Raw genomic sequence first — 26822 nt, 5'->3', positions numbered from 1 at the left:
CTGACTGTTTCTGTAGATGCTCCAGTTACTTTCTATCTGGAAATCATAATTTTGGAGGAAGCTAGACAGAAATTCCTTTGATTCCTTTGGTAGTCTGTCTAATACTTAATTTACTGTAATTTTTACTATAGTTTTTAGCAAAGCTAAAAATAAACCTTATGAGTGATTGCCACCAAAGGCAGAAAGGCTGTCTTGTGTGCCATGTTCACTGTAAAAAATGATAAGTTGACTTAACTTTAAAAAATTGAGGAAACCCGTTGCCTTTAAATTTTTAAGTAAATGATAATTAAAAAAAATAAGTTAATTGAATTGTCAAGTTCACTTAACTTTTTATTTTTAATTATTATGTACTTAATTTTAAGGCAACGGGTTTCCTCAATTTTTTTTAAGTTAAGTCAACTTATCACTTTTTACAGTGTTCAGAATGGAATACTAGCTTACTAAGTATACACTGTATACTGCCTACTATTTTTTTTTTAAACAGTATGTGAAGAAGCACACGGATGATGCACTTAAATAACCGAGAAAAAAAAAAAAAGTGTGGAATGTTTGATGCATCATGCGCTCAACTGTCACACCTTTAATTATGTAGCGGAGGGAGAGGGGCAAAACAGACTGTGATTATGAATGACAAAATAACCTTATAAAATTCACACAGTACACAGTTAAGTGTAAATTCATAATGTATAAGTGCCATTTGGGACACAACTTATCTCTTATACCACTTCAGAACAGTATTTGAGGCTAAACATCATTTATCATGTTCAGAAACGTACAAGATGTCACGGGAAAATTTTCCATTGTCAATTAAATTAATTAGATAGTACATATAATTTTTTTTTTTTTAAAGTGCATCTGAATGCACTTAATGTAAAGGACACTTTATGACAACATAAATCTATACATCCATTCTCCATTCTTGTCCCATGTAGGGTCATGCAGATAAACAGTCACTTTTCATCAGAATCTACTGTCTGGCTCTTCTGGTATGGTCCCTAGAGTGTGTTAGTTCTTAAGCATCAGTGAAGCTGGGAATACTGGATGTCTGCCCAGAACATCAACCCCTCGCAGAGACTCCACATCTCCATAACCCTGCTGCCTGCCTTTCAAAAGTCCTTGATATGCCTCAGAGGCACAAAGAGGCAGAGAAGGTCAAAGCACTGACAGTTTACTGGATAAATGTCTATGTGCATGATGGAGTACTGAATATTATTGCTGTAGAATGAAGTTCACGACGCCTCAATGTCTCACATGGAAGAGAACAGATGAACTGAACAGATGGAGAACAAGTCCAGTTTCTCCTGTGTCCTTCTGAACAATCATGTATGATGACGGATCAGATTCACACGACCGGCAAGAGCTGTGACTCATCTGAAGTGAATCTGCCCGCGCTGAAAGCTGCACATGTGCTGACTGAACTACTGAAACCAAGACTCTCGCTGCGCTGAAAACAACGACAGCACTAAAAAATGTATCAGTTTATATTGCCATAATTCCTGCAAATAAATAGACCACCAAGGCTAGAAAATAAAGAAATAGTTCAGCCAAAATTCAAATTGACCAAAACCAGACTTTATTTGTTTTCTGGAAGAAAGATACATTTTGAAAAATGTCCTGGTAAAAATATCATAAAAGTAGTCCAAAAAGTCTTGTGAAGCTATGAGACAAATAGACTAAAATTCTGATTCAACTGCAACTGGCCGATTCAGTCAGTGAACTGAAATAAAAGAACTGAATCAGTCCAATTGGTAAATGAATCAGTCAGATGACGATTTTTTATTTTTTTTTATTTTTTAATTGGGTCAACTGTTTAGAAAACACCCTGCACAAACAGATCATACATTGCTACTTTACTCTCATGAATGCTTCAGGAAAATCTGAATAACAAATGATTAAATTTTAGTCTGTTTGTCACATATAATCCTGAAATTTTGAATTGTATGAACCATTTTTATGATATGTGACTTAAGCAATTTAGTTCCCATTCACTGAAATTATATGGAAAAGAGCAACTTGAACATTCTTCAGAATTCCTCATTTTGGGTTCCACAGAACTGGATTGGATTTGTATATTTTAACTTCATATAAAAAAACATGAACATAAAAAAAATATGATGTTCATGGATAGTTTATGCGTGTCATGCGTTTTCAGCCCGATCTCACGGCAATTCGTACATATTTTACAAGGTGGCTAATTTATACAAATGACCTACACCTAACCCCGCCCCTAAACCTACCCGTCACTGGGGTTTAGACAAATCCTACAAAATCGTAGGAGTGCGGTCGTACGAATTAGCCACCTCGTAAAATACATACGAATTGGTCGTGAGATAACGTTGGCATTTTACATTACATTATGTTGTAATTCACTTTGGTCAGCATCGCTGTATTTCAATATGCTATATAAATAAATGTTATTTAATTACTCGGTAAATACTGGCAAAATGTTCATTTTCGGGTGAACTATTCCTTGAAGTCGATGGTTTGCAATCTTCCCCCTGTTGTCCACAACAATATTCAAAGGCACCACAACTTTTAACTCATAATTTGTATCTGATAACTAGAAAAATGTATATTCATTATTCAAATGATGTAAAAAAAAAAAAAAAAAAAAAGAAAGATTTACATGCAATGATTTACAAGAAAATATTAACTTTCCAATACTTAAAATTTCACGTTTAATGCAATGTGTTACTTGCCATTTCTTTGTAAATATTAGTGAGATTCATTTTCTGACTGAAAATACTGAAAATCGTTTCTACACCATTCACATAGTTAGAAGATTTTATTAATTTACATGACTTTTCCCAGCTAGAATTCACCTTTAAAATTAGGCTTCCTAATCCTAAATCCTTATACTTCAAAGAAAAAAAAGTTGTGAATTAAATGAGAAATATTTAGATTTGTAGTTTTTAAGTCATCTTAAGGTGATCTTTGGAAGTTTGCTGATGCCTCATGGTTGAGAATCAATGTTTTAATTCTGTTCTGTTCTCTGTGACACTTAATAACTAAAATAAACATCTGCAAACAATATTTAGCTCGTTTATTAATTGCAAGCAGAACCAGATGCCCTGAAAAAAAAAAAAAAAGAGTGAGTCTGTTGATGACTATTATGATTAATAATAATGACTGCTAAATGACTGCACTCTGATCTCACATAAGATAAAATCTTTAGTGACTCCATTTAATTTTTCTGTAATGTGCATGTGCTCAAATACACGGCAGAAGAACATAAGGGAGCGTCCTTCAAAACGCATCTGTAGTTCATCCCATTTCCAATTACAATTCCTGTGATAATGAATGTTACAGTAACAGATGCCCGTATAGCCTTCGTGAATCATGTAAATGCAGTGTCTCTGCATTAGTAATCGTGATACTTGGCGTGTAGAGCGCAGCAACGCCCCCCTTCACTGCATTCGGTTTCGTGTGATGCTTTTGCATTAGAAACGACCTATTAATCTCATTTATATGACTCAGTAGCTACAGGATCCACCGACATCTGTAACACAATTATACAACAAATCAGCCATACTGAGTTATTGCGGCTAAGAATCCGTGTCCTTAAAGAGCCCTCATTCATTCAACTGGTCCCTGAAGAACACGGCGATGCTCTCATAACCTAGAAAGATGCCGAGCGATGTCCCAAAATGCTGTCTATGTAGCCAGCTCACTATGCAGTGTCTACATGTTTTAAGAAAAAAATATTATACATTAAACAGACAAAAAGCCAGACCTGATTTGAGACTCGTCGTGTTTTAAAATTAAACCAATTCCCCAAACAAGCATCCCGTTTGATCTTTAACAATTAACCATACACGCATAAACGGCGTTATGAACTGTCATGTGTGTGCTGTTTAAAGCGAATCAGCGCGTTCACATGCAAACAGGCGTCAGCTGTGTTCTTACCTGAATCGGGGTGAATCTTTAATACATTCCTCAAAATCCACCGTCATTTTTACTGTTATTCCGTCTTTCAGTTAAAAATGTTGCATAGCATTGCCGGTGGCTGTAGTACGCCTGAATGTGAAAGGCGAGTGTATCCCTTTCCCCGGTAAAACAGTGACACTGTGACACACTGCTACAGATCTGTGGATCAGATTCAGCGCTGCGCGAGCTTAGGGACCGTCGCCAAACACGCGGCAGAAGAACTCAAGGGAGCGTCCTTCAAAATGCATCCCACATTTTTAGTGTAGTTCATCACATGCACCAAACCTTTGTGTAGATTTGGAATATTTGATGTGTGTGTGTTTACTTCAATTCTTTTTATTTCGTTTAGCTCTTTTCAGTAAGGGCTTATTTGTTTATGCATTACATTTTTAGAGCATTTATTATTCTTTTTTAATGTTAGTTCATTTTAGTTCACAGTGCATTAAATGATGCTAACAGATACAACATTTAATCGTAATGTTTATTTTAACACATAAACAATGTATTATTAAATGTTGATAGAAATATTTAACAAGATGTTTGGAATCTGTAGAACTGTAGAATACATTGTTAGGTCTATTGATAGGTCAGGTAGTTTTCTTTTGCAAAAATATATATTATATTTAATATTTAATTATATATATATATATATATATATATATATATATATATAATATTTAATTTGAATATTTAATTAATATTTATATCAAATATTTAATTAATAAAACAACGTAATCATTTTCTACTAAATGTTCTTTTCAGAATTTTTGTGTCCAAGGCTATTCTACCAGAAAATTCTATACTTAAAACAATAAATCAACAAATCATTCCGCAAAACTGACATTTGGTATCACTATCTTTATAAAAATATTTATTTATTTATTTATTTTCAATGTTTTAACAGTCAGAAGAGCTTTGAGTTTGGTCCGCCTCTGTCAATCGTCATTACGTCGATGCCTACGTCACGTCTCGGTCTCTCCCTGCTCCCGTGGATTTTTTGAAATGTTTTTGTCGTCCTCCGATACTGCCTTTAAACTTCCAACACATAGAAAATTACTATTTTCAAACCAAATCAAACAGTGTGTACATATTATTACTATTTGTAATTAAACCTATCTAAAGACTGAAATGATATATGTTTTAAATAACTTGACATTTCAACGGCTGTTTTTAAAACAGGCATCGCTTTGGCTTCTAAATGTCAGACAGCGGTGGGGTCTCCTTTCAGGCAGACACAGGCACTCACATGTGTTGAACAGGACTGGTCTTACGATATTATTAGGCATATACAACATCTGATGAGTCTTATTTTTTTATTGACTTCCGTAGTATACATCCGTTATTAACGCCTCGTACTGATAAACATTAAGCGAATAGACCAGGAAACATGCAAAAATCCGCCGCCCGTTATTTAATCTTTTTCCAATATGCAGGGACCAAATATAGGTGTGTCTCCATGACAACCACACTCACGCTTCCTTCTATTGATCTGCGGTTAATGTGTGTGTGTGCTTCTCTCCTCAGTGGCGTGATGAAAGCACCAGCAGATCAAGCTGTAGAGGGAGTTGAGAATCATTTAGAGGTCAGTCTCTGCCTGACAATTCAAAACAATTGCTGTATGTTTCAAAATAGCCTCAAATAGTTTTTCCATATGCAATTATTTGGTTGTTTCGGTAAGAAAATGTGTTTTTTTTACACTAAAATCAAACCACTGCATGTGGTTGTTGTTCAAGTTCTCTATTTCACTCATCTGCATTCAAATCCTCTGACTGGTGCTTGCCTCAAAACATCTGCCATCCTCTTCAACACAATGTATGCTCATTAAATTGCATTTATTTTGGAAATGGAATATAAATATACTGCGGTAAAATCTTTTTGTGTGATGCTTTTCTGTTGGCAAGACAGGTAGTTGTTGTTGCATGGCTTGGATGGTCTCTGTGGAGGTACTTTTGCCAAATATTTAAGTTAACCCAAGTAAAGCCCGATACGTGAAATAAAAGTGATTTAAAAAAGAAATTAAACAGTTTATGTATATGTAAAATAATAATAATAATTATTGTTATTATAACTTAAAGCTGCAGTCTGTAACTTTTTTTTTTGGTTAAAAATAATCCGAAATCAATATTTGAGCAAATACATAACCAGCCAGTGTTTAAAACTATCGCCTTACTTTAGCCCGATTCACAACGGTTAGTTTATAATAATGTTTTCTAATTTGAGTGATTCGAGCATGCTGCTGTGTCATACGTCTGTAAACATAAAGAAGTTGTCCCGGCTACTAGGCTATCGCATTTCGTTTATAGCCTTTTCTCACAGCAGCTAGAATAATTAAATGTATCATTTTGATGGTGGATTGTAATCCAGAAAGATTATGTTTTTATGAAACACATGTGAATGAAATTAAATTATTTTCCAGTTTTAAATGTGCTTCTGATTACAGATAGCCTGGGATTACACCAGTTCGAAGGGAGCATAATTAGCTTTTTGGGTTAAAAGAATTTCTTAATATGAAATTCGAATGGCATGACAATTAGATTAGACGGTAAAGAAATTAAAATCTAAACGCTAATACACACTATACTCATAAGCTGTGTTTCCATCCAAAGTTGCGAATTTATCTCACACGCAAAACTGGAATATTGCATAAAACATTTGTGAACAAGCACCGTTTCCATCCAATGAGTCAAAGAGAACAAAATCGTCACTTTCTGATAAACCTGCACTATAAATCACTAAGAAAAGTCAGAGAATATAATCATTTTCATATATAATAAATGATTTGCGCCTCAGAGCGAGTAGATGAAACACAATGCATGCGGTCATTGCTTTCGGAGGTGGATGCTGCTGTCGTGTAAGACATTTTTAAGACATTAAGACTTTGCTTGGGCATTTGAGAATAACCATGACATTTCAGATGCTGTGGAATGAAATCGGTCTGCTGGTTAGTCAGGTTTTGCCGTCCCATAGCGCAAAGTCACATGACTTTTTTGATGCGCTTGGAGGAATTTATTCACAAAATGCATTTCCAGCTCCCATAATTTGCATCAACCCTTTTTCGCACAAGTCAAAAACCACCTCAAGTGAGCGTAAAAACTTTTTTGCGAATTAAGGGATTTTTATTCGAAATTTGGCGTTTCTATCACTCGTTTCTCATGCGATACTTCAAAATGCGCATTAAAAGAGGGTGATGGAAACCTGGCTATGGTCACACAATGCTGATGTTGTTAACATTAATAATTTGAGAATAAAGTATAACAATAATAATAATTTGCATGGTTTGATGTGATATGGGCTAACCGATCGTTATATTAAATCACCATTGGTAGCGCTATTTATGGTAATGCTTTTTTCCTCAGTCGGTCAGAACAAACGTGGCAGACTTGTTACTTGTTCAGATGGCAATATACGGTGAAAATTCTTATTTGGGTCATATATTCAAGACGTAGGCTAGAATCTGTGATTGCGAAATACAGTAAATATCCACACCGGTACAGTGACTGACTGCCACACATACTCCTCAAAACATTAGATTCATCCATGCTGAAGTCATGCCGGAGCACAGCCCATGCAAGCAATATAGTTCCGCTAAAAGCTGCAATTCCAGGTTTTCAAACAGAGATGGCGACGAAGAGGCAAAACTTACGGACTGCAGCTTTAAATAAAATATCAGTATATCTCCCAATAATATGTCTTTGTAAGATGACATATAAATGTTTTGTTTTATAATCAAAGGTTTGTTTTAATTGTGAATTGTGGGGGGCATATAATCAATGCAATACAATGATGATTAAAAGATGTACAAATAATGTTCCTCAGAAGGCTAATGTATCATATTTGATGCTCACATTTTAACACAATATTTCTCAATAATGATGTATAGATAAGATAACCAAAGTTGCTTCAGTCCAGAAAGTGTTAATCTGCATAAATATAAAAGGTATTCTCATGTGTACTTCATAAAAATCAGTAGATTTCTCTTAAAAAACAAAAAACAAGACTTGAAGCTGGACATTTTTAAAATTGCACTAAAATGTAACATATGAAAAAGTGTAAAATATAATTTAGAGGGCAGAATGTATATAGAAGGTTATGTATAACAGTTTTTTATAGCAAAGTTTATCATTTAGAGGACTTGGAAGTTAATGTATCAAATACAGTAGGCTTTGTAGGGTTAAGAATGATTGCCCAAAGTCAAATTGTATTTGATTCAAAGGTTATATTTGTATATCTCTCTTAAGCCAGAAATATATATGTATAATGTCATGATGTAACCAGAGCTGTCGTGCAGATAAAAATTCTATGAGACATTTATGTCAAAGAGGCTGAGTAGAGGTTTTGTTGAATATAAAACCACCGCAAACTGAGTATATTGTCTGTAAAATGTAAAGGGAAACCATGTTCCCCTTGAACAAAACTCCACTAATTTTTTTTAAATTCCCACCTATTATCAGTGTTATAATTATGTAAATGGCAATTAGTTTTTAATCTCCATTTACAGAAGCACACTCATAATCTGTGTGTGCTATAGCATGCCTTTAATTATAACATTGCGGCAATGATGAAAGGGTCTTAGAAGATATTTAAAACCTCTGACAAGGTTTCAGTTATGGAATATTCATATGTGAGATAAACTCTCTTTATATATTCAGTTTAATGTCTGAAAACATCTGGGATTTAGAATCTTATTTAAACCGGGAAATAATATTTTAAAGGAATAGTTCACTCAAAAATGGAAATTTGCTGAAAAGATTCTCAGAAATTCAGCATTACATCACTGCAGTGAATGGGTGCCGTCAGAATGAGAGTCCGAACAGCTGAAAAAAAAAACATCACAATAATCCACAAGCAATCCACACCACTCCAGTCCATCATCTAAAGTCTTGTGAAGTGATAAGCTGTGTGTTTGTAAGAAACAAATCCATCTTTGAGGTGTTTAACTTTAAACCATCGCTTCTGGTCAAAATGCTAGTCCATTATTCCATAATAACCTTTCCTCCAGTAAAAAGGTCCATTGGTGATGTCATGCTAAATTTCTCCAAATCTATTCAGATGAAGAAACAAACTGATCTTTGATGGTCGAGGGTGAGTAAATTTCCAGCTAATTTTCATTTTGGGTGAACTACTCCTTTAAGAAATCTAAAACAGCAAAAGTATTATGTTTCAAAATGAATGAGAAATATCAATACAATTTTGCAAATTTGTGACATTGAGCATGTCCTTTGTACAAGTGGTCAGATTTTCTGCTTCTGTTCAATCCCACAAAATGTCTTTTGGAATATTTGAATCATGCTGGAAAACAGGATCATCAGGTTTTTTGTGTGTTTGTTTTTTGTGAGTAGAGTGCTGTGCAGAAACTAAAGCCGGTGAATGAGGTGTCCGTGGTTATCTCCAGTAGAACAGACACTGGTGTGCACGCCTTGTGTAACTCTGCACATGTAGATGTCCAGCGGAGAGGAGACAAGCCACCGCTGCCCGAGCAAGACATGGTCGATGCCTTAAACTTCCACTTGAAAGCAGAACCTATAAGGTGGGAGTCTTTTAAGGGATTTAATAAGCTGAATGTTTTTGCACCACAATTTTTTTTTTTTTATACAATAGTTCATAAGTTTGGGGTCAGTTTTTTTTTCCCTCCAAAGAAATTAACACCTTTTTTCAGAAAGGATGCATTAAATTGATCAAAAGTGAAAATAAAAAAAACTTTGTATTCTTACAAAAAAAAAAAAAATAGTATTTTATAAAATGCTGTTCTTACGACCTTGAAAAAAATTATGAAATAAAAAAAATAAATAATCACAATTGTTTTCAGCATTGATAATAATAAAAATGTTTCTTGAGCACCAAATCAGCATATTAGAATGATTTCTGAATGTTCATTCTAATGGAATTCTTTAAGCTGCAGTCTCTTTTTGTGTTCAAAATGTACAAAATTTATATAATAAGTGAGTACACCATAAATCCATTTTCCAAACTGTGTTTTTGGCTTGTCCTGAATCAGTACGGTACACCTATAATAAGTGTTTATATTCAGACTATTTTAGACAGGTTCGGGTAGGTACTGCTGCGGAGTAGCCTGCGTTATTCGTTATAGACATAAACATAGAGAAGTAGCTCCGGCTACAATGTTCTTCTGCAAGACGCACGCAGTTCTGTTTATTAACCGCTAGAGTGCCAAAAGCCAGAGACTACATATTATAACACACTAAAATAGAAAATGTGACATTACCAGGTTAATAAGGCATTGATCTCTCAAAGTTTTTCTTTTAAAAAGCTTTCAAACAATGTCACACTCTGTGTAGTATCTTCACTTCACTGCAATTTTAGTTTGGAGGTTGCTTAGTTGTGAAAGATCCGGGCAGTTATCTGAAAATTCAGTCCCCTGAAGAGGTAATTCATGGGGAACTACTAGGATCCCAGTCGCTGTTGTGCAAGGGACATAATCCCATGTTGCTCCAGGGGGACCTTCCTTGTATTAAATGCTGTGTAAATTGCTTTTACAAAGTCACCTTGACACATCCTCTGTAGTGAGCTTAACCTGTGATGTGCTGAATCTAATACGTCGCTTTGCTGTTAGTGACCAATTTAAACCTTAAAAAAAAATCCTTTTGTGCTGATAAGTATGCATATATATTTGATAATGTGATAATTTTATTAGTTGATTATAAATAGTTGAAATTAATTTGCCACAGGAAATTGAATTGGAATTACAGAAAAGAGGAATTTACTGAATCACATTTCAAAGATAGTGAATGTAGCTAATATTAAATGCAGTTATAATAAATGAAATCAAGTAATTGTGAATAATGTTATTATTTTGTGTGACTGAGCATTCAATTAAGTGTTATTCCATCATGAAATATGTAAATTTATGAAATATATACATACATTTCAGGCACCTATAGAAATTATTTTTTATTACACTGTAAAAAAAAATCTGTAAAATGTGTGGTAAAAAAACGGCAGCTGTGGTTGCCGGAATTCTAGCGTAACGACATTTTAGGTTTTACAGTTTTAACTTAAATTTACAGTTAAATACCGTAATTTCATTAACTGATATAATGTTAATATACCAACCTATTAAAGTACTGAAATGTGTTTTGTACCTTTGAAAACACTGATAACCACCAAATGTAGGTGGTGATGAGAAAGTCACATGATGAACCAAAGCCCAACACTAGCAGCTTTTAAATAATAACATATATAGAAGGTGCACAGCGTCATTAGCCATGTTTCCACTGTCGGGCCAAAAGCAGGCGTGCTAGTGCGTGCCAGGGCCAGTCGCATTTCCACTGTCACTTCCTGGGCTTGATTGTGCCTCGTCGGAGCTTCCTCAGGGCCAACGGCTGGGGTTTTCTGGCCTGACGAAAACCTTGGGCCAAAGCGGGCCAACTGGGGCTAGAGGAGTGGTTATGAACAAAGGCGGAGTTTCACCGCGTCTTGAGAGCGTCAGCGCTGCAGATCATTTCATAAAGTTAACAGCTATAACAGCAGCATTAAAGACTTTTAAAATAATTTTAGCTCAAAACGGACTTTCAGACAGCAGCGAGTGTTTGAAATAACTTGATCCGATGTGGATTATGATCACCATACAAGGCAGAAATATTTATAAGTGATGCAAAAGACTATGCACGCTAGCCATTAACATTACCGTAGTAAACATGGTAAATACGACCGCTTGAAGAAATCAGACGCTAGCTTCTCATTCTCTATAACAATCGTGTATTTATTTAGTAACATATTTTATCTGTCATAAGTCGCGTCTCAAGACTTTAGCTCCGTGTGTGTCATAAAGATATATAATGGTTTTTGTTCGGGAGCTCCCTCTGCTACGTATTTTTGATGGAAAAATATAGAAATTATCATTCTTACTTAACGTGATGCATACTGTGACTACAAATAAACAGAAACAGACTCTACTGAATAAGTAGGGTGGGCCTATTTGTTCTCTTTCTTTTGTGAAATAGTGGTTCACATTGCTTTATTTCTGTGTGACTAATTTTCAATCCTGATAAATTAATTCATTATGATCAATGTATCACTTAATAGGCTATTGTAAAACATCGATGCTTTTGGATTTAAATCTAACAAAACATGCAAACAAACGGCCGCTTTTATCATGTTCGTTTTGTTATCGCGCTAGTTCCAGTGACTTATTTCTGATTAGTTTTCTGATAACTTCTCTTTGTTGATGAAATGAGGGAGTTGCGTGACGTTGTTCCAGAGAGGCGTGTAAAGGGCGGGTTTTAGTGAAGCACAGCGGAGCTTCTGGAAACGCATCGTGATTTTGGGCTCGGTGCTACAGGTCTGAGCCTATTAGCCCCGCCGGCCCGTTTAAAGCACTGGCTCGCACTGGCCCGACAATGGAAAAGCGGCTATTCACACAAGCACTAAACACCATCACGGTGACACTCATTAAACTGAAATATGCAATAAACATTAATTTAACAACATTAGATGTAACATACAACCCTAATAAACATAACTGATAAGAAAAAGAAGAAGAAACATAGTTATTTCAAAGAAAAAACATCAAATTCAAACAAAATTTGAAATGCAACGCAGGGAATTCTGGGAACGTCAGTTTACGGTTTTTCCCTGTAAATTTTACAGGAACTTACCATTAACCATTTAACAGGTTTTTACTGTAGCATTTTCACAGTTTTTTACTGTTAAAATCACAGTCATTTTTTTTTACAGTGTATAATTTAATATTTCACGCAGCATTCAAAGGTTTGGGCTCAGTACGATTTATTATTATTATTATTATTTTAAATGCAATACAGCAAGGAATCATTGAAATGACATTAAAAATGTTTACATTTTTAGAAAAATGTATAAAAGACTTTATTTAACCATCCCCAATTTTGCAAAAGTAAGGTGAAACTCATACTGAAGAATTAAATGTATTAGGCTCAAAGACAACACTTCCCATTTTGGTGTCTGCCTCAAATTAAATTTACAAAAGTGATTTTATATATATATTGAAAAAAAAAAATGCAAATTGAAAAGCTGTATTAAACTTTAATTGTTTGGGATGCTTGAAAACCCCTTTTCATCTTTGACCCATTACTTAAAAATAAATAAATAAATAAAATCTAATAGTTATATTACAAGCAATTCAATTCTCCACTTCCTTGTATTATTTATTTTTATTTAGTTTGCTATTTGACTCCAAATTGTGTAAGAACATGTTTGTCATTCACAGATGCCTGGTATTGTCTTGGAAGGCTAAAAAAATATTTTTATTTGAATGTATTGACTGCTTTAGTGCTGTTTTCATTTAACATTTGCCTTATATGTCAGTCACAGAAACTTGTATATTGATGGCACACAGTGCTCACATCAGGTCTGTGTGTGTTTTATTCCATGTTCCTGTTAGCAGCGATTAGCGACTGCTGGTAAATCATTAATACCCTCCGACAGACTCCTCTGGGAGCCCGAGCATGTCTTCTTCTTTATCTGGTGTTGTGAGTGCTGAGCAGAGCAGCAAACTGCAGGAAATTAGCCCTAAAATGCCTCAGCAACCCTGCAGAGATGCTGTCAGAGTGTAATGGTGCTTTTAGCTGGAGATGTGTACTGGCAGCTGTGCTCTTTTCTGTCTGGCTTTCCTATGTTTAGAACACACTGACCACTGAGACTGCATCCTCACTGACACATAATGACCACTGATGAAAGATAGTGTCATTTAGGGAGATTTTATTGTTTTTGGCAAATTAAAATGGCTGTTTTCTATTTGAATGTATCTTACAATGCAATTTATTGCTGTGAATTTTCAACATCATTACTCCAGTCTTTAGTGTCACATGATCCTTCAGAAATCATTCGAATATGCTGATTTGCTGCTCAAGAAACATCTCTGATTATTATCAATGTTGAAAACAGTTGTGCTGCTTTTTGTGGAAACCATCTTTCATTTTTTACATGATTCTTTGATGAATAGAAAGTTCAAAAGAACAGCATTTATTTGAAATAGAAATCTATTGTAACATTATAAATGTCTTTAATGTCACATTTGATGCATTTTAAATGAATAAAAGGTTCAATTTCTTTAAAAAAAAAAAAAAAAAATCTTACTGACCCCAAACTTTTGAATGATAGTGTATTTTAATATTTTATTATATATTTGTATGTGTTTCATAATGAAATTCCATTCAGTTATCTGTCTTACTACAGTTTAAATGCCAAAGAAAGTGACCAAATTGTCTCAGATATTTAAAAATGTGGTTAAAAAATGACCTGATAGTTAATTCATATATATTTGTGTTATATTAAATTCCTTTAAAATGTAATTGTGTAATTATATATAATTATAGGTTTGACAATGTATTTAGCATTTCAATTCATGTATTTAATTTATAATTTCAGTATAATTAATTTATAATGAACTATGTCTGTCTATCTATCTATCTACGATATATAGAAATGTTTTAAAAAACTTTTAATGTAAAAAACATTTATATTGGTATATTAGCAGTTGATCTCCCATCTGTGGTCTGTTCTTTATAAAATTAATTTTCTGTTATCATAATAAAAGCGTTTGACTCTCGTGGCCTCATCGCAATAAGTGTATTGGATATGAACATGACTTGCATGACTTTTGAACTTGATCATCTTTTGTGACGCTATAATTAAACGTAACCTTTAAAATGCTCATAGAATATCCATATTGTGCCTCTCATGAATGAGGAGGAAGCCCTCTGTCATGTGCTTCAGGGAGGTCTCATGGGATTGTGTTGCATAAATGTTTAATGAGGAATTGAGGCACTTTGTTATCAACAGTTTAATCGATAATGCCACTTAGTCAGATGAAGACCACCATCCCAGCAGCTGACAGTGTTTGAAGCAGGAACTTAACAGATTTTGGACATGCTGTTGTATGTTTATTCAACTTATTAATATAATTATATTTATTTAAATAGTATTTCACATAGTAAACATGATATTGAATATGTAAACTAGATTTGATTTGAATATGTAAACTAGATTTGCGTTCTGAAGAAAATGTGAGGCATTGCCTGTCCAAAACTCCAGCTAAGGAGTTGCTTTGATAATCAGGTCTGTAGAAGTGGTTTGATTCCTTCTTTAATGTACATCTGTAGCAGTAGTTCGCAACCAGGGGGCCGAGACTGACTAAAGGGCCTCAGCACACTTCCAAGGGAGGCACAGAAAGGCAACTTATGATAACAGCTTGTGATCTTGGACACGCTGTGTACTGTGCTATATGGATATACTACAGGGGATTTTAAGACTTCTAGAGCTGGAAATGTCTGGGAAATTAAAGGGATAGTTCATCCAAAAATGAAAATTCTGTCATTAATTACTCACCCTCATTTCGTTCCAAACCCGTAAGACCTTCGTTCGTCTTCAGAACACAAATTAAGATATTTATGATGAAATCTGAGAGCTCTCTGACCCTCCATAGACAGCAAGGATCCTAACACGATCAAGGCTCAGAAACGTAGCAAGGAGATCGTTAAAATAGTCCGTATGACATCAGTGGTTCAACTGTAATTTTACAAAGCTACGAGAATACTTTTTGTGCGTAAAGAAAACAAAAATAACGACTTTATTCAAGAATTTGTCTCCTCCGCGTCCCCCTAGAGAGCCATTTTGGAGATTATCACATACGTAAACAAAGTATGCTGTTCTGTGTCAGCAGCACCGTATGCGAATACACTGTTTACGTTGTTTACGCTCTGATCTGAACATAAACAACGTATCCGCATACATACGTTATTTATGTATGTGATACTCTCCAAAATGGCGCTCTAGGGTGACGCAGAGGAGACGAATTGTTGAATAAATATTTGTTTTCTTTGCGCACAAAAAGTATTCTTGTAGCTTCGTAAAATTGCGGTTGAACCACTGATGTCACATGGATTATTTTAGCGATGTCCTTGCTACGTTTCTGAGCCTTGATCGTGTTAGGATCCTTGCTGTCTATGGAGGGCCAGAGAGCTTTCGGGAATGCATCAAAAATATCTTAACTTGTGTTCTGAAGATGAACGAAGGTCTTACAGGTTTGGAACGACATGAGGGTGAGTAATTAATGACAGAATTTTCATTTTTGGTTGAACTATCGCTTTAATAAAATCTAAAATGTCTTCTAATGAATGTAAATATACACTTAGTAAAAATTAATAGTTTTGATTAAAAAAACTAAAACCTTTTATTATTAATAAATGTAAATTCATTAGTTAATAAAAAGAGTAAACCGTGAAGAACTTTCTGTTTTTTTTTTTAATTATGGAATTTAATTAATAATAGTTTTTTTGTAATTATTTTAAATTATTGCAGTTATATTAAAATATTTTGCAATATTGCAATATTTATAAAAAATTTCAATTATATTGTAATGATATTACAATATTTGTAATTATTTTAAAATATACAGTGGGGCAAAAAAGTATTTAGTCAGCCACCAATTGTGCAAGTTCTCCCACTTAAAAAGATGAGAGAGGCCTGTAATTTTCATCATAGATATACCTCAACTATGAGAGACATAATGAGAAAAAAAAATCCAGAAAATCACATTGTAGGATTTTTAAAGAATTAATTGGTAAATTCCTCGGTAAAATAAGTATTTGGTCACCTACAAACAAGCAAGATTTCTGGCTCTCACAGACCTGTAACTTTTTTAAGAGGCGCCTCTGTCCTCCACTCGTTACCTGTATTAATGCCATCTGTTTGAACTTGTTATCAGTATAAAAGACACCTTTCCACAACCTCAAACAGTCCAACTCCAAACCATGGCCAAGACCAAAGAGCTGTCAAAGGACACCAGAAACAAAATTGTAGACCTGCACCAGGCTGGGAAGACTGAATCTGCAATAGGTAAGCAGCTTGGTGTGAAGAAATCAACTGTGGGAGCAATTATTAGAAAATGGAAGACATACAAAACCACTGATAATCTCCCTCGATCTGGGGCTCCACGCAAGATCTCACCCCGTGGGGTCAAAATGATCGCAAGAACTGTGAGCAAAAATCCCAGAACCACACGGGGGGACCTAGTGAATGACCTGCAGAGAGCTGGGGCCAAAGTAACAAAGGCTACCATCAGTAACACACTGCGCAGCCAGGGACTCAAATCCTGCAGTGCCAGACGTGTCCCCCTGCTTAAGCCAGTACATGTCCGGCCCGTCTGAAGTTTGCTAGAGAGCATTTGGATGATCCAGAAGAGGATTGGGAGAATGTCATATGGTCAGATGAAACCAAATAGAACTTTTGGTAAAAACTCAACTTGTCGTGTTTGGAGGAGAAAGAATGCTGAGTTGCATCCAAAGAACACCATACCTACTGTGAAGCATGGGGTGGAAACATCATGCTTTGGGGCTGTTTTTCTGCAAAGGGACCAGGACGACTGATCCGTGTAAACGAAAGAATGAATGGGGCCATGTATCGTGAGATTTTGGTGAAAACCTCCTTCCATCAGCAAGGGCATTGAAGATGAAACATGGCTGGGTCTTTCAGCATGACAATGATCCCAAACACACCGCCTGGCAACGAAGGAGTGGCTTCAGAAGAAGCATTTCAAGGTCCTGGAGTGGCCTAGCCAGTCTCCAGATCTCAACCCCATCGGAAATCTTTGAGGAGTTGAAAGTCCGTGTTGCCCAGCGACAGCCCCAAAACATTACTGCTCTAGAGGAGATCTGCATGGAGGAATGGGCCAAAATACCAGCAACAGTGTGTGAAGACTTGCATAAAACGTTTGACCTCTGTCATTGCCAACAAAGGGTATATAACAAAGTATTGAGATGAAATTTTGTTATTGACCAAATACTTATTTTGCAAATAATTTGCAAATTCTTTAAAAATCCTACAATGTGATTTTCTGGATTTTTTTTCTTCTCATTTTGTCTCTCATAGTTGAGGTATACCTATGATGAAAATTACAGGCCTCTCTCATCTTTTTAAGTGGGAGAACTTGCACAATTGGTGGCTGACTAAATACTTTTTTGCCCCACTGTATCTATGACATTGTAGCGGAAATAACAAAAACATCTTTTGGGACCTTCAAATGTTGTCTTTGACAAAAGGAGGCCTTGAAGTCAATAAGTTTACTATTGAAAATTTTGGCAAAACCATTAAATGGTTTCAGCAGTGCATCAAAATTTCCTTTACTTTAATATGTTGTGTTGAAGACATGAATGAACACATTTCCATGCCGCTCTTGTGTTCCGTCCTCAACCACGAGTATAAACCAGATTTGTTTGTTATGATATCAAGCTGCATTTCAATGATGAGTGACTATTGTTTTTCTTACATGGAAACCAGTGTTATGATATTTCCTCTAGTGTCTTGATTAGTCTGAACTAACTTGAACCTTTTTGGGAGGAAATTGGCGGGCGGTGTTTGCAAAACAAACATATGTACATTACCAGATTTGAATCAGTGTCTGCTATTCTGTCTTATTTCCCAGAATCACCAGGGCTTACCGTGTCCACAGTGACTTCCACGCACGCTACAGGGCCGTATCACGCACATATGTGTACCGCTTCGCTTTGGGTCCCAGACATCACACAGAAATGCCAGTAACAGAGAGGGACCTATGCTGGGCGTTACGAGACACGTGAGTGCCGCCCCCTCTCACTACGCACATGTCACAGAGGCTAAATCCTCACAGCGGAAAAAGCCGCACATGAATTATACACACTCACCATCAAGACCCATCGTAAGGGCGAGCAAATGATTAGCGGTTATCTAGGCCAACACCGAAACCAAAGAACTCAGATGAGGAAAGTATGCATTGTAACAGCAGCGCGTGCCTCAGATGTCTTTTTGAAGCAGAGGAACGTCGGAGCGAGAGGCTCGTCTCTAAGGGTGACGCGTGAACATTAATGCTATTTTTTCCACTCTCTTCATTTTTAGCCAGAAAGTAGGCCAAGATAAGCTTGGGGCTCGTAGTGACGCAGAACAACACCCACAGTCGCCTTCTGTCTGCTTCATGCACGCACATTCCAGCTGCTTTTTCATCTCATTCAGAAGAACTGCCGTTCCACGCACAGAAACTGGATTAGTCCCTTTAAAATAGATGTTTACAGAGGCTCATCTGAACGTTCCTTGACCTGTGTGGCTTCTGAGATGTTTTACTGCTGATATATTGAATGTTAATACATATTTGAGCTGATTCTCTTGGAAATGCAAAAAATAAGCAACACTGTGAATTGTCAAGTTGAATATTTGAATGTTTTTTGCTTATTAGCCACTGAAGATTGTCTGTGAAGCTAGCATAATCGATTGTAAGCACTATAGAAATAAACAGGACTTAACTTATTTAGGTCATTATAAGTCATTTCAGAGCAAAAATATAAATATCAATATATAAACTAAATTTCAGTTGTATATACACAACTGCTCGAAAATTTGGGATCAGTAAGATTAGAAAGAAATTTATGCTTTTATTCAGCATTAAGCATTTGATCAAATAGATCGAGACATTTATAATCTAACAAAAGATTTCTATTTCAAATAATGCTGTTCTTTTGAACTTTCTATTCATCGCAGTTTCCATAGAAATATAAAGCAGCACATTTCACATTAGAATGATTTCTAAAGGATCATGTGACATGATGACTGGAGTAACGATGCTGAAAATACAGGAATAAATAACATTTAACGTACATTAAAATTATTTTAAAATGGAATAATATTTCACAATATTACTGTGTTTATTATAGTTATGAATGCAAATAAATGCAGCTTGGGTTAGTATAAAGAACATAAATTATATACATATATATATATAGACACACACATATATAAAAAAATCTTACTGACCCCAAATCTTTTAATGGGCACCTATGCCCCTTTTTACAAGATTTAATATAAGTCTCAGGTGTCTGTAATATAAGTCTGATTTGAAATATGTAATTTAATTGCGAGTTCAGCCAGTAGCCCCTCACTGCAGAACAAAGATCCAGGGGGCGGGGTTGGATCCACATCTAGGGGGTGGAGACGGTTAGGTTTAGGTATATGTAAGCTCTGTGGGAGGAGTTGGATCTAGATCCAACCACGCTCCCTGGATCTTGTGTTCTGCAGTGAGGATCATCTCAATTCAGCGGGCAGTTTTTGAGATTTCAGGATTCCCCCATTCATTTAGATAGGACTTGGTCTTGTTTGAGCTGCCCGGAGGCGTTGCAAATGTGGCGGCCGAGTGAACAGACTTTCCTTGAAAGGGACTTTGAGCACGTTCCGTAGTCTTTTTGACATGATTGATCCGGGTTCGAACTTGCCTTTTGCCAAACTTTTTTTTCTCATTTTCAAATCTCATATCACATCGGAAAGGCAGTTATTTTCAATTAAAATGAAGGAAATAATCAAAAAGGTGAAAATAAAGTATCAGGCAGGGTTAGGGTGGGTGTAGCGAGGGCTTTATTGTCCCAATAAGGAGGCATCCATTTAATCATTTGAATTAAAATTATAACTGAATACGTTATTATTGCATACTGTTTTATAATGTACTACAATACTGAGGTGCAAATAATTGCCACTATTTGCAATAAGTTGTATAAACAGCAGAAAATCATGCTATTTTAACATAGTGTAAATAGAATCAACTTGGTGTAAATAGGCTCTATTGCTGCCAAAAAAAAATTACTGGGTTAATCTTTTTCACGTTTCTTCAGTTGGCCTTGGGGACCCGATTGTAGCATTTAAACATGGAAAAAGTCAGATTTTCATGATATGTATATCAAACTCATTTGCTGCGGTAATGAAGTACTGTGTAATGGCTCATTTACACTGTGCTCAGTGTATATGCAGAGTTTGATGCTTACTTCATTCTCTCCACAGGAGGCTCAATATCGATGCAATGCAAGAGGCTGCTGCACTGCTGTTAGGAACCCATGACTTCAGCACCTTCCGTGCCTTGAGCTCAGAGACGCCCTTCAAGAACCCAGTGAAGACCCTAGAGAAGGCCCAGCTGGAACCTGGGGTCTCGTTCAGTCAGAGACACTTTCACAGGTAGGATTTGTCTTGCTTGGTAAAAAAGCTGCAAAGCCAGAGATTGAAGGAAGCATGGTTTGGTTGATGCTTTTATGATTTCCAGGGGGTTAATCACACATTTATCAGGTTAGACGCCATATTGAATTTGTGAGGGATAGACTAGCAGGCTTTGCAATGGCACGTGCTGTATGATGGTCCTAGATCATGGTCCTAGTTTTATGAAGTATTTGTCTACCGAAAGTTTCTTTTTGTAAACGTGTTTCTTCAGTTTACCAGTCAATATATTGTCAAACATCAGCAGAATCTGCTTCTGTTCCTCACAAAAAAATACTATGGAAGTCAGTGGGGACCAGAAGCTGTTTGGTTACCAACATTCTTCAAAATATCTTCTTTTGTGTTACATTTAGTTATTTAGCAGATGCTTTTATCCAAAGCGACTTACAAATGAGGACAATGCAAGCAATCAATATCAACAAAAGAGCAATAATATTTCAAATAATAATAATAATATTTCAAATGAATGTTCTCTGAAAATCTTGCCCATGATTATATTTATTTTACTCAATACACTCAGTTCACTAAATACATATCATGTAGTTGAGTTGCCAAAATGAAATTAAGTGCAGTTTAGCCCACAACTCGCTAGATTTAATTCTGTCATTTGGTTAAAGAATTTTATTTTAATAGCCACTTTTCAACAGCATGTTGAGGGATTCATTGAGCAAATGTGGAGTCATTCGGCATGGGAGCATATAAATAGCCTCTGATTTCCTAGAAAGATATATGGCTGAACATCAAGGCCAGAGCTCGTCTGATCTGCGATTTATGGATCAGCAATTACAACACGCAGTCAATAGTTGCTAATATACATTCATTATCCAGCCATAAACCCTCTTGGCCATTAACAACCCTAATTATGACTTTACATAGTAAACCTTATGTTCTTAAACCACTGGTCATTACCAGCTACCAGCTAAAGGAATGTATACATTATTTAATATTGTGTAGATACATTTGAAATGCAAACACACAGTATGAAAGGCGAAGCGGCTTTATAGCACAGTGGATGTCCAGTCTTTGAGGCTGGTGTTTCATCGGTCGTCTCTTCAGTTAGGCATGTGCAATGAGACTGTTGCTAGGCAACAGATGTTGGACTAAAGCATGATGTTGACAAAAGCGGGCTGCTTATTCTTTCCGTCCTGAGCTGAGGGACAGGCACTGCAGCTTCTCAGACGAGGTGAACAATGGCTGTTTTTATACTGTCCACATCAGTTTTCTGAAGAAAACATTATTTTAGTCACAAAAAATATAAAGGAGGATTCAATATTTGATGATTTGGGATATATCCTGTACACTATCATTCAGAATACTACTGAAATAAATTAATGCTTTTATTCAGCAAGGATGCATTAAATTGATCAAAAGTCACAGTCAAGACATTTATAATGTTACAAAAGATTTCTATTTGAGATAAATGGTGTTTTTTTATTAATCAAGGGATCCTGAAATTAATATATCTTGGGTTTCACAAAAATGAGAAGTTTTCATTATTTATAAATGTTTCTTGAGCAGCAAATCAGCATCTTAGAATGATTTCTGACACTGTGAAGACTGGAGTGATGATGCTGAAAATTCAGCTTTAAATTACATTTTAACATACTGTATATTACAGTGGAAAATAGTTATGCAGCCTTAGGCATGCATAAAAGACTTCTTCCAGAAACATTTAAAAAATTTACCGACACCAAAGTTTCAAACGGTAGTCTAAGTATTTAAAGAAATATTCTGGTTTATTGCGATCATAATGCGTGGACTACATCTGTGGCATTTAACCTCAGATTTCTTAAGACTCTTAATTTCAGTGGTATAATAATATATCACTAATAAATGTAATAATCCACAATAATCCTTTAATCACAATTGGTTTTATCTATAAAAATAATTCTGCATATAAATAAGAATGATTATCCCTGCCTCCCTCAAAAGCCATCGGGACATATGTTTAAAACCAACTCACACTGGGATCCCTTCGGCAGGTCATTTTAGGTTTTTCACGTGCAGCTCTCAGCTGTCAGGACACACACAAACACACACACACACACACACACACACCCCATCTGCTCTGTTTCACACTAATGTCAAGATCTGCAGGGGATCAACTGCATTTATCATCCACGCGCACACACACACACACACACACACACACACACACACACACATCAAGTCATTTTGCTGCATAGCCCTATAATAACAATGCAAAACAGAAAAGTGTTTTTTGTGGTGCTATATACACAGTAACACAAAGGAATAGTTCACTCAAAAATGAACAATTGCTGATAATTTACTCACCCTCAGGCCATCCAAGATGTAGATGAGTTTGTTTCCTCATCAGAACAGATTTGGAGAAATGTAGCATTACATCACTTGCTCACCAGTGGATGTGAATGGGTGCCGTCAGAATGAGATTCTAAACAGCTGATAAAACATCACAATAATCCACATTCCAGTCTATCAGTTCCGTCTCCTGTTGTCCTTTCACGTCAAAATCCACTGATATGTTTGTTTAGAGCTGTTTTGGACTGTTTTCGTTTGTAAACAATGCTTGATCTGCACATATTTCTCTCCTGATTCAGACGAGACAACTTTTTTCACTGGAGAAAGCAATATTATAGATAGAGAACACTAATTTAGTCAAAAGCAATGGTTTAAAGTTAAAAAAACTTGTTATTTGTTTCTTAGAAACACAGCTTTTCGCTTCACAAGATGTAAATTTACGGACTGGAGGGTTGTGGCTCACTTGTGGATTATTGTGATGTTTTTATCAGCTGTTTGGACTCTCATTCTGACGGCACCCATTCACTGCAGAGGATCCACTGGTGAGCAAGTGATTTAATTCCACATTGCTCCAAATCTGTTCTGATGAAGAAACAAACTCATCTTGGATGGCCTGAGGGCGAGTAAATTATCAGCAAATGTTCCTTTGAAGTGATGCAGTTAATCTATACATGTATTATTAACTTGGATTCAAAACTACAAGATAAATTGTTAATATGCAAACAAGGTTTCAAACTATAGAAGTAGTTAAATTATTGCCATATTCATCTGTATCATAATGAATTCAGAGGACTTCACACACAAGAAACATCATGAATATGCTCACATGTTGTCAGATGTCTGTGATGTCAGCGCTCATTTCATATGGAGATGAATTAATTACTAAATGGAAAAGCTTAGATGTGCAGGTGCTTAGAAAATGCATAGAAAATGCTTAGAAAAAACTTTTGAACCGAATGAAGATGTGTACATTTTTTTTCTTTTTTTTCTTTCATTTTTTTCATTTAATACTGCCCTTCAGAAGCTACAGAAGATGCTTACTTCAAATTCAAAAATTTCAGTCATCACACGACTGGAAAAGTAAAGGAAAAATCATGGATTTTTATAAAAATGATTTTTGAAATCACATTTTATCATTGCAGTTTGCAGTACACTATTATTTTGTTCTGCACCTAGTCTTTATTCTGGAAGTGCAGCTTTATATTTTAGACTCACATGTGCTTCCTCTGAGGTTTTCCTTGCGTTGGTGTTGAATGCTTATCTCTCTTCATGTAACGCACTCTGGCTGTTTGTTCATTCAAAGCCGTGATTAAATGAAAGCCAGACGATTTCATTTAGCATCTCTGTGAAGTCAGTCCAAACGAATCTCATCGTGAATTTACCTCCCATTAAAAAAAAAGTCATTATGAAACATTGACCCTCTCTCGCAGTAAATACTGGCAGCTCTGCTTGAGATGTTATCCAGTCTGAGCGCTCCAGTGCTCCTGCTGCAGCTCCAGTTGTTTATTTCATGCAGACAACTTGGCAGAATAGCACATTTAGTTATAATGGAAGAAATACTGTACCAGCTAGGCAGAAATAATACGCTGAGTGAAGGAGACAACCCAAAAGAGGTCAGGCCTTCACTCTTCACCCATGAATTTTATGTGGTTCAGTCACTGCACACGTGGAATTTTGTTCACATTAACTTAACTTTTGTATTTTTGTTTATTTTCTTTCAGAGATATTCAGTTCTGGGAGCTCACTTTTAAAAGTAGGTCTTTTTTATACAGACAAGTAAGTACTGGCTTTGTTTCCTTATGAATATAATATCTACGTTGCATTATAGGATGTCTGCCTCCTAGTGTTAAATGTGTGAATCTGCACGATTTCATTTCAGTAGATGAGTCTTTGATGGTGAAATATGGCTGATATGTTATATAACAGTAGTAGTCTTGTAATCAAAGCGACACGTTTCCGCTCACAGGTGCGGAGGATGACTGGGGCGCTGGTTGCCGTCGGTCAGGGTAGATTGTCTGTTAGTCAGATACAGGAGCTGCTAGAAGCACGGGATTCACTGGCCTTCCCACAAAACCTGACGGCCCCAGCCCACGGCCTGTTTCTGACCCATGTACAGTACAGAGATACAGGTAAGAAATGTTCAGAATATCGCTCTACTCTTTGTACGTGTATGTAAATTGTAAATGTACATGTGAACTGTACAACCACAGCACACTGCACAGAACAACATGGCCCAAAATGCAATGTGCTTGAATTGAGCCTCCATGTTAATGAATTTGAACACATTCTTTGACAAAATTTGATTTAAAATCACAAAACAGTGCGAACTGGACTGCACTTGCTGAATTAAATATGTCAAATAATAAGCTCATGTGCTGTTTGTTACATAATGCATGCTGTTTCATTATTAAATAGCAGGTAATATACAGTGCAGTATGCAGTAAACAGTACACAGTATGTTCTATCAGCCATTCACTATAATTACCCTCCTCAAGATCATGCATTTTACTGTGGTCACTATGTAAAGTACATCAGTATTAAATATGTTTTTTTTTTTCGTCACAGATCTTGGGGCTTGTATGCTGGGTGAACAGTAATATACTTGTTTAAGTTATTGTCGACAATTAAGAAACAGAGATTTCACAATATCTATTGTAAAATTGATTAAAGTCTTATTTTTATCCTTTGTCTCCTACACTTGCCTGTGTCAAAACCATACTTGCATAGTTATATACATATGCAGTGCTGCTTGAAAGTTTGTGAACCCCTTGCAGAAAATGTGATTAATTTTAACAAAATAAGAGAGATCATAAAAAAATGCATGTTATTTTTTATTTAGTACTGTCCCGAGTAAGATATTTTACATAAAATGTTTACATTTAGTCCACAAGACGAAAATATAGCCTAACCCATTCAAAAGTTTGTGAACCCTTGGTTCTTAATACTGTGTGCGGTTACCTGGATGATCCACGACTGTTTTTTGTTTTGTGATGGTTGTTCATGAGTCCCTTGTTTGTTCTGAACAGTTACACTGAGCACTGTTCTTCAGAAAAAATCCTTAATGTCCTGCAGATTCTTCAGTTTTCCAGCATCTTTTGCATATTTGAACCCTTTCCAGCTGTGAATGTATGATTTTGAGATCCATCTTTTCTCACTGAGGACAATTGAGGGACTCAAACACAACTATTAATAAAGGTTCAAACATTCACTGATTCTCCAGAAGGAAACGCAATGCATTAAGAGCCGGGGGGTGAAAACTTTTGAACAGGATGTAGATGTCCACATTTTTCTTATTTTGTAGAAATATAATTTCTTTTCCATTTAGTACTGCCCTTTGGAAGCAACAGAAGATACTTGCATGTTTCCCAGAAGACAAATTAAGTACAATTTACCTTGATCTTCAAATTCAAAAATTTCACCCCCCCAGTTCTTAATGCATCGTGTTTCCTTCTGGAGAATCAGTGAATGTTTGAACCTTTTTTAATAGTTGTGTTTGAGTCCCTCAATTGTCCTCAGTGAGAAAAGATGTATCTCAAAATCATAGTCACAGCTGGAAAGGGTTCAAATTACTCACATTTTCACATTCTGCAAAGGGTTCACAAACTTTCAAGCGGCACTGT

At 35.8% G+C, this 26822-nt stretch overlaps 2 protein-coding genes across 6 annotated transcripts in view; one reads left to right on the top strand and one right to left on the bottom strand.

The window, feature by feature from the left end:
- Nucleotides 1-4165, bottom strand: part of acap3b (ArfGAP with coiled-coil, ankyrin repeat and PH domains 3b) — a 90904-nt gene extending 86739 nt beyond the window's left edge. Inside the window, exon 1 of the mRNA XM_058791567.1 lies at nucleotides 3907-4165. Within this exon, the coding sequence (XP_058647550.1) occupies nucleotides 3907-3953 (47 nt within the window). The 5' untranslated portion in view covers nucleotides 3954-4165. The remainder of the gene's footprint in view (nucleotides 1-3906) is intronic.
- Nucleotides 4166-5142: 977 nt separating this feature from the next.
- On the top strand, nucleotides 5143-26035 carry pusl1 (pseudouridine synthase like 1). Of its 5 annotated transcripts, none has more exons than XR_009273521.1 (8): nucleotides 5143-5373; nucleotides 5452-5509; nucleotides 9267-9454; nucleotides 18344-18493; nucleotides 20716-20886; nucleotides 24924-24955; nucleotides 25169-25331; nucleotides 25768-26034. XR_009273521.1 is itself a non-coding variant. In XM_058792499.1 (8 exons), exons 1-8 carry the CDS (start codon nucleotides 5315-5317, stop codon nucleotides 25797-25799), a joined length of 876 nt encoding a protein of 291 aa, XP_058648482.1. In that variant the 5' UTR covers nucleotides 5143-5314; the 3' UTR covers nucleotides 25800-26035. The 5 variants fall into 5 exon arrangements, 4 of the variants coding, with proteins under 4 accessions (XP_058648482.1, XP_058648481.1, XP_058648484.1 ...); XM_058792499.1 differs by having other exon boundaries at nucleotides 24924-24978; nucleotides 25768-26035; XM_058792498.1 differs by lacking the exon at nucleotides 25768-26034 and having other exon boundaries at nucleotides 24924-24978; nucleotides 25169-25714.
- Nucleotides 26036-26822: the final 787 nt, after the last annotated feature.

This window comes from Onychostoma macrolepis, chromosome 11, assembly GCF_012432095.1.
Source record: "Onychostoma macrolepis isolate SWU-2019 chromosome 11, ASM1243209v1, whole genome shotgun sequence".
In the NCBI taxonomy this organism is placed as follows: Eukaryota; Metazoa; Chordata; class Actinopteri; order Cypriniformes; family Cyprinidae; genus Onychostoma; species Onychostoma macrolepis.
Note: the sequence above shows the minus strand (reverse complement) of the source record. Positions and strands in the feature narration are given on the sequence as shown.

Bases quoted from the DNA above. Each gene is read 5' to 3' on its own strand.
- pusl1 (XM_058792498.1), top strand. From the start codon at position 5,315: ATGCAAAAATCCGCCGCCCGTTATTTAATCTTTTTCCAATATGCAGGG. The intron at 5,374-5,451 runs GTGTGTCTCCAT...TTCTCTCCTCAG, and splicing joins TATGCAGGGACCAAATATAG to TGGCGTGATGAAAGCACCAG. The intron at 24,979-25,168 runs GTAAGTACTGGC...TTCCGCTCACAG, and splicing joins GGTCTTTTTTATACAGACAA to GTGCGGAGGATGACTGGGGC.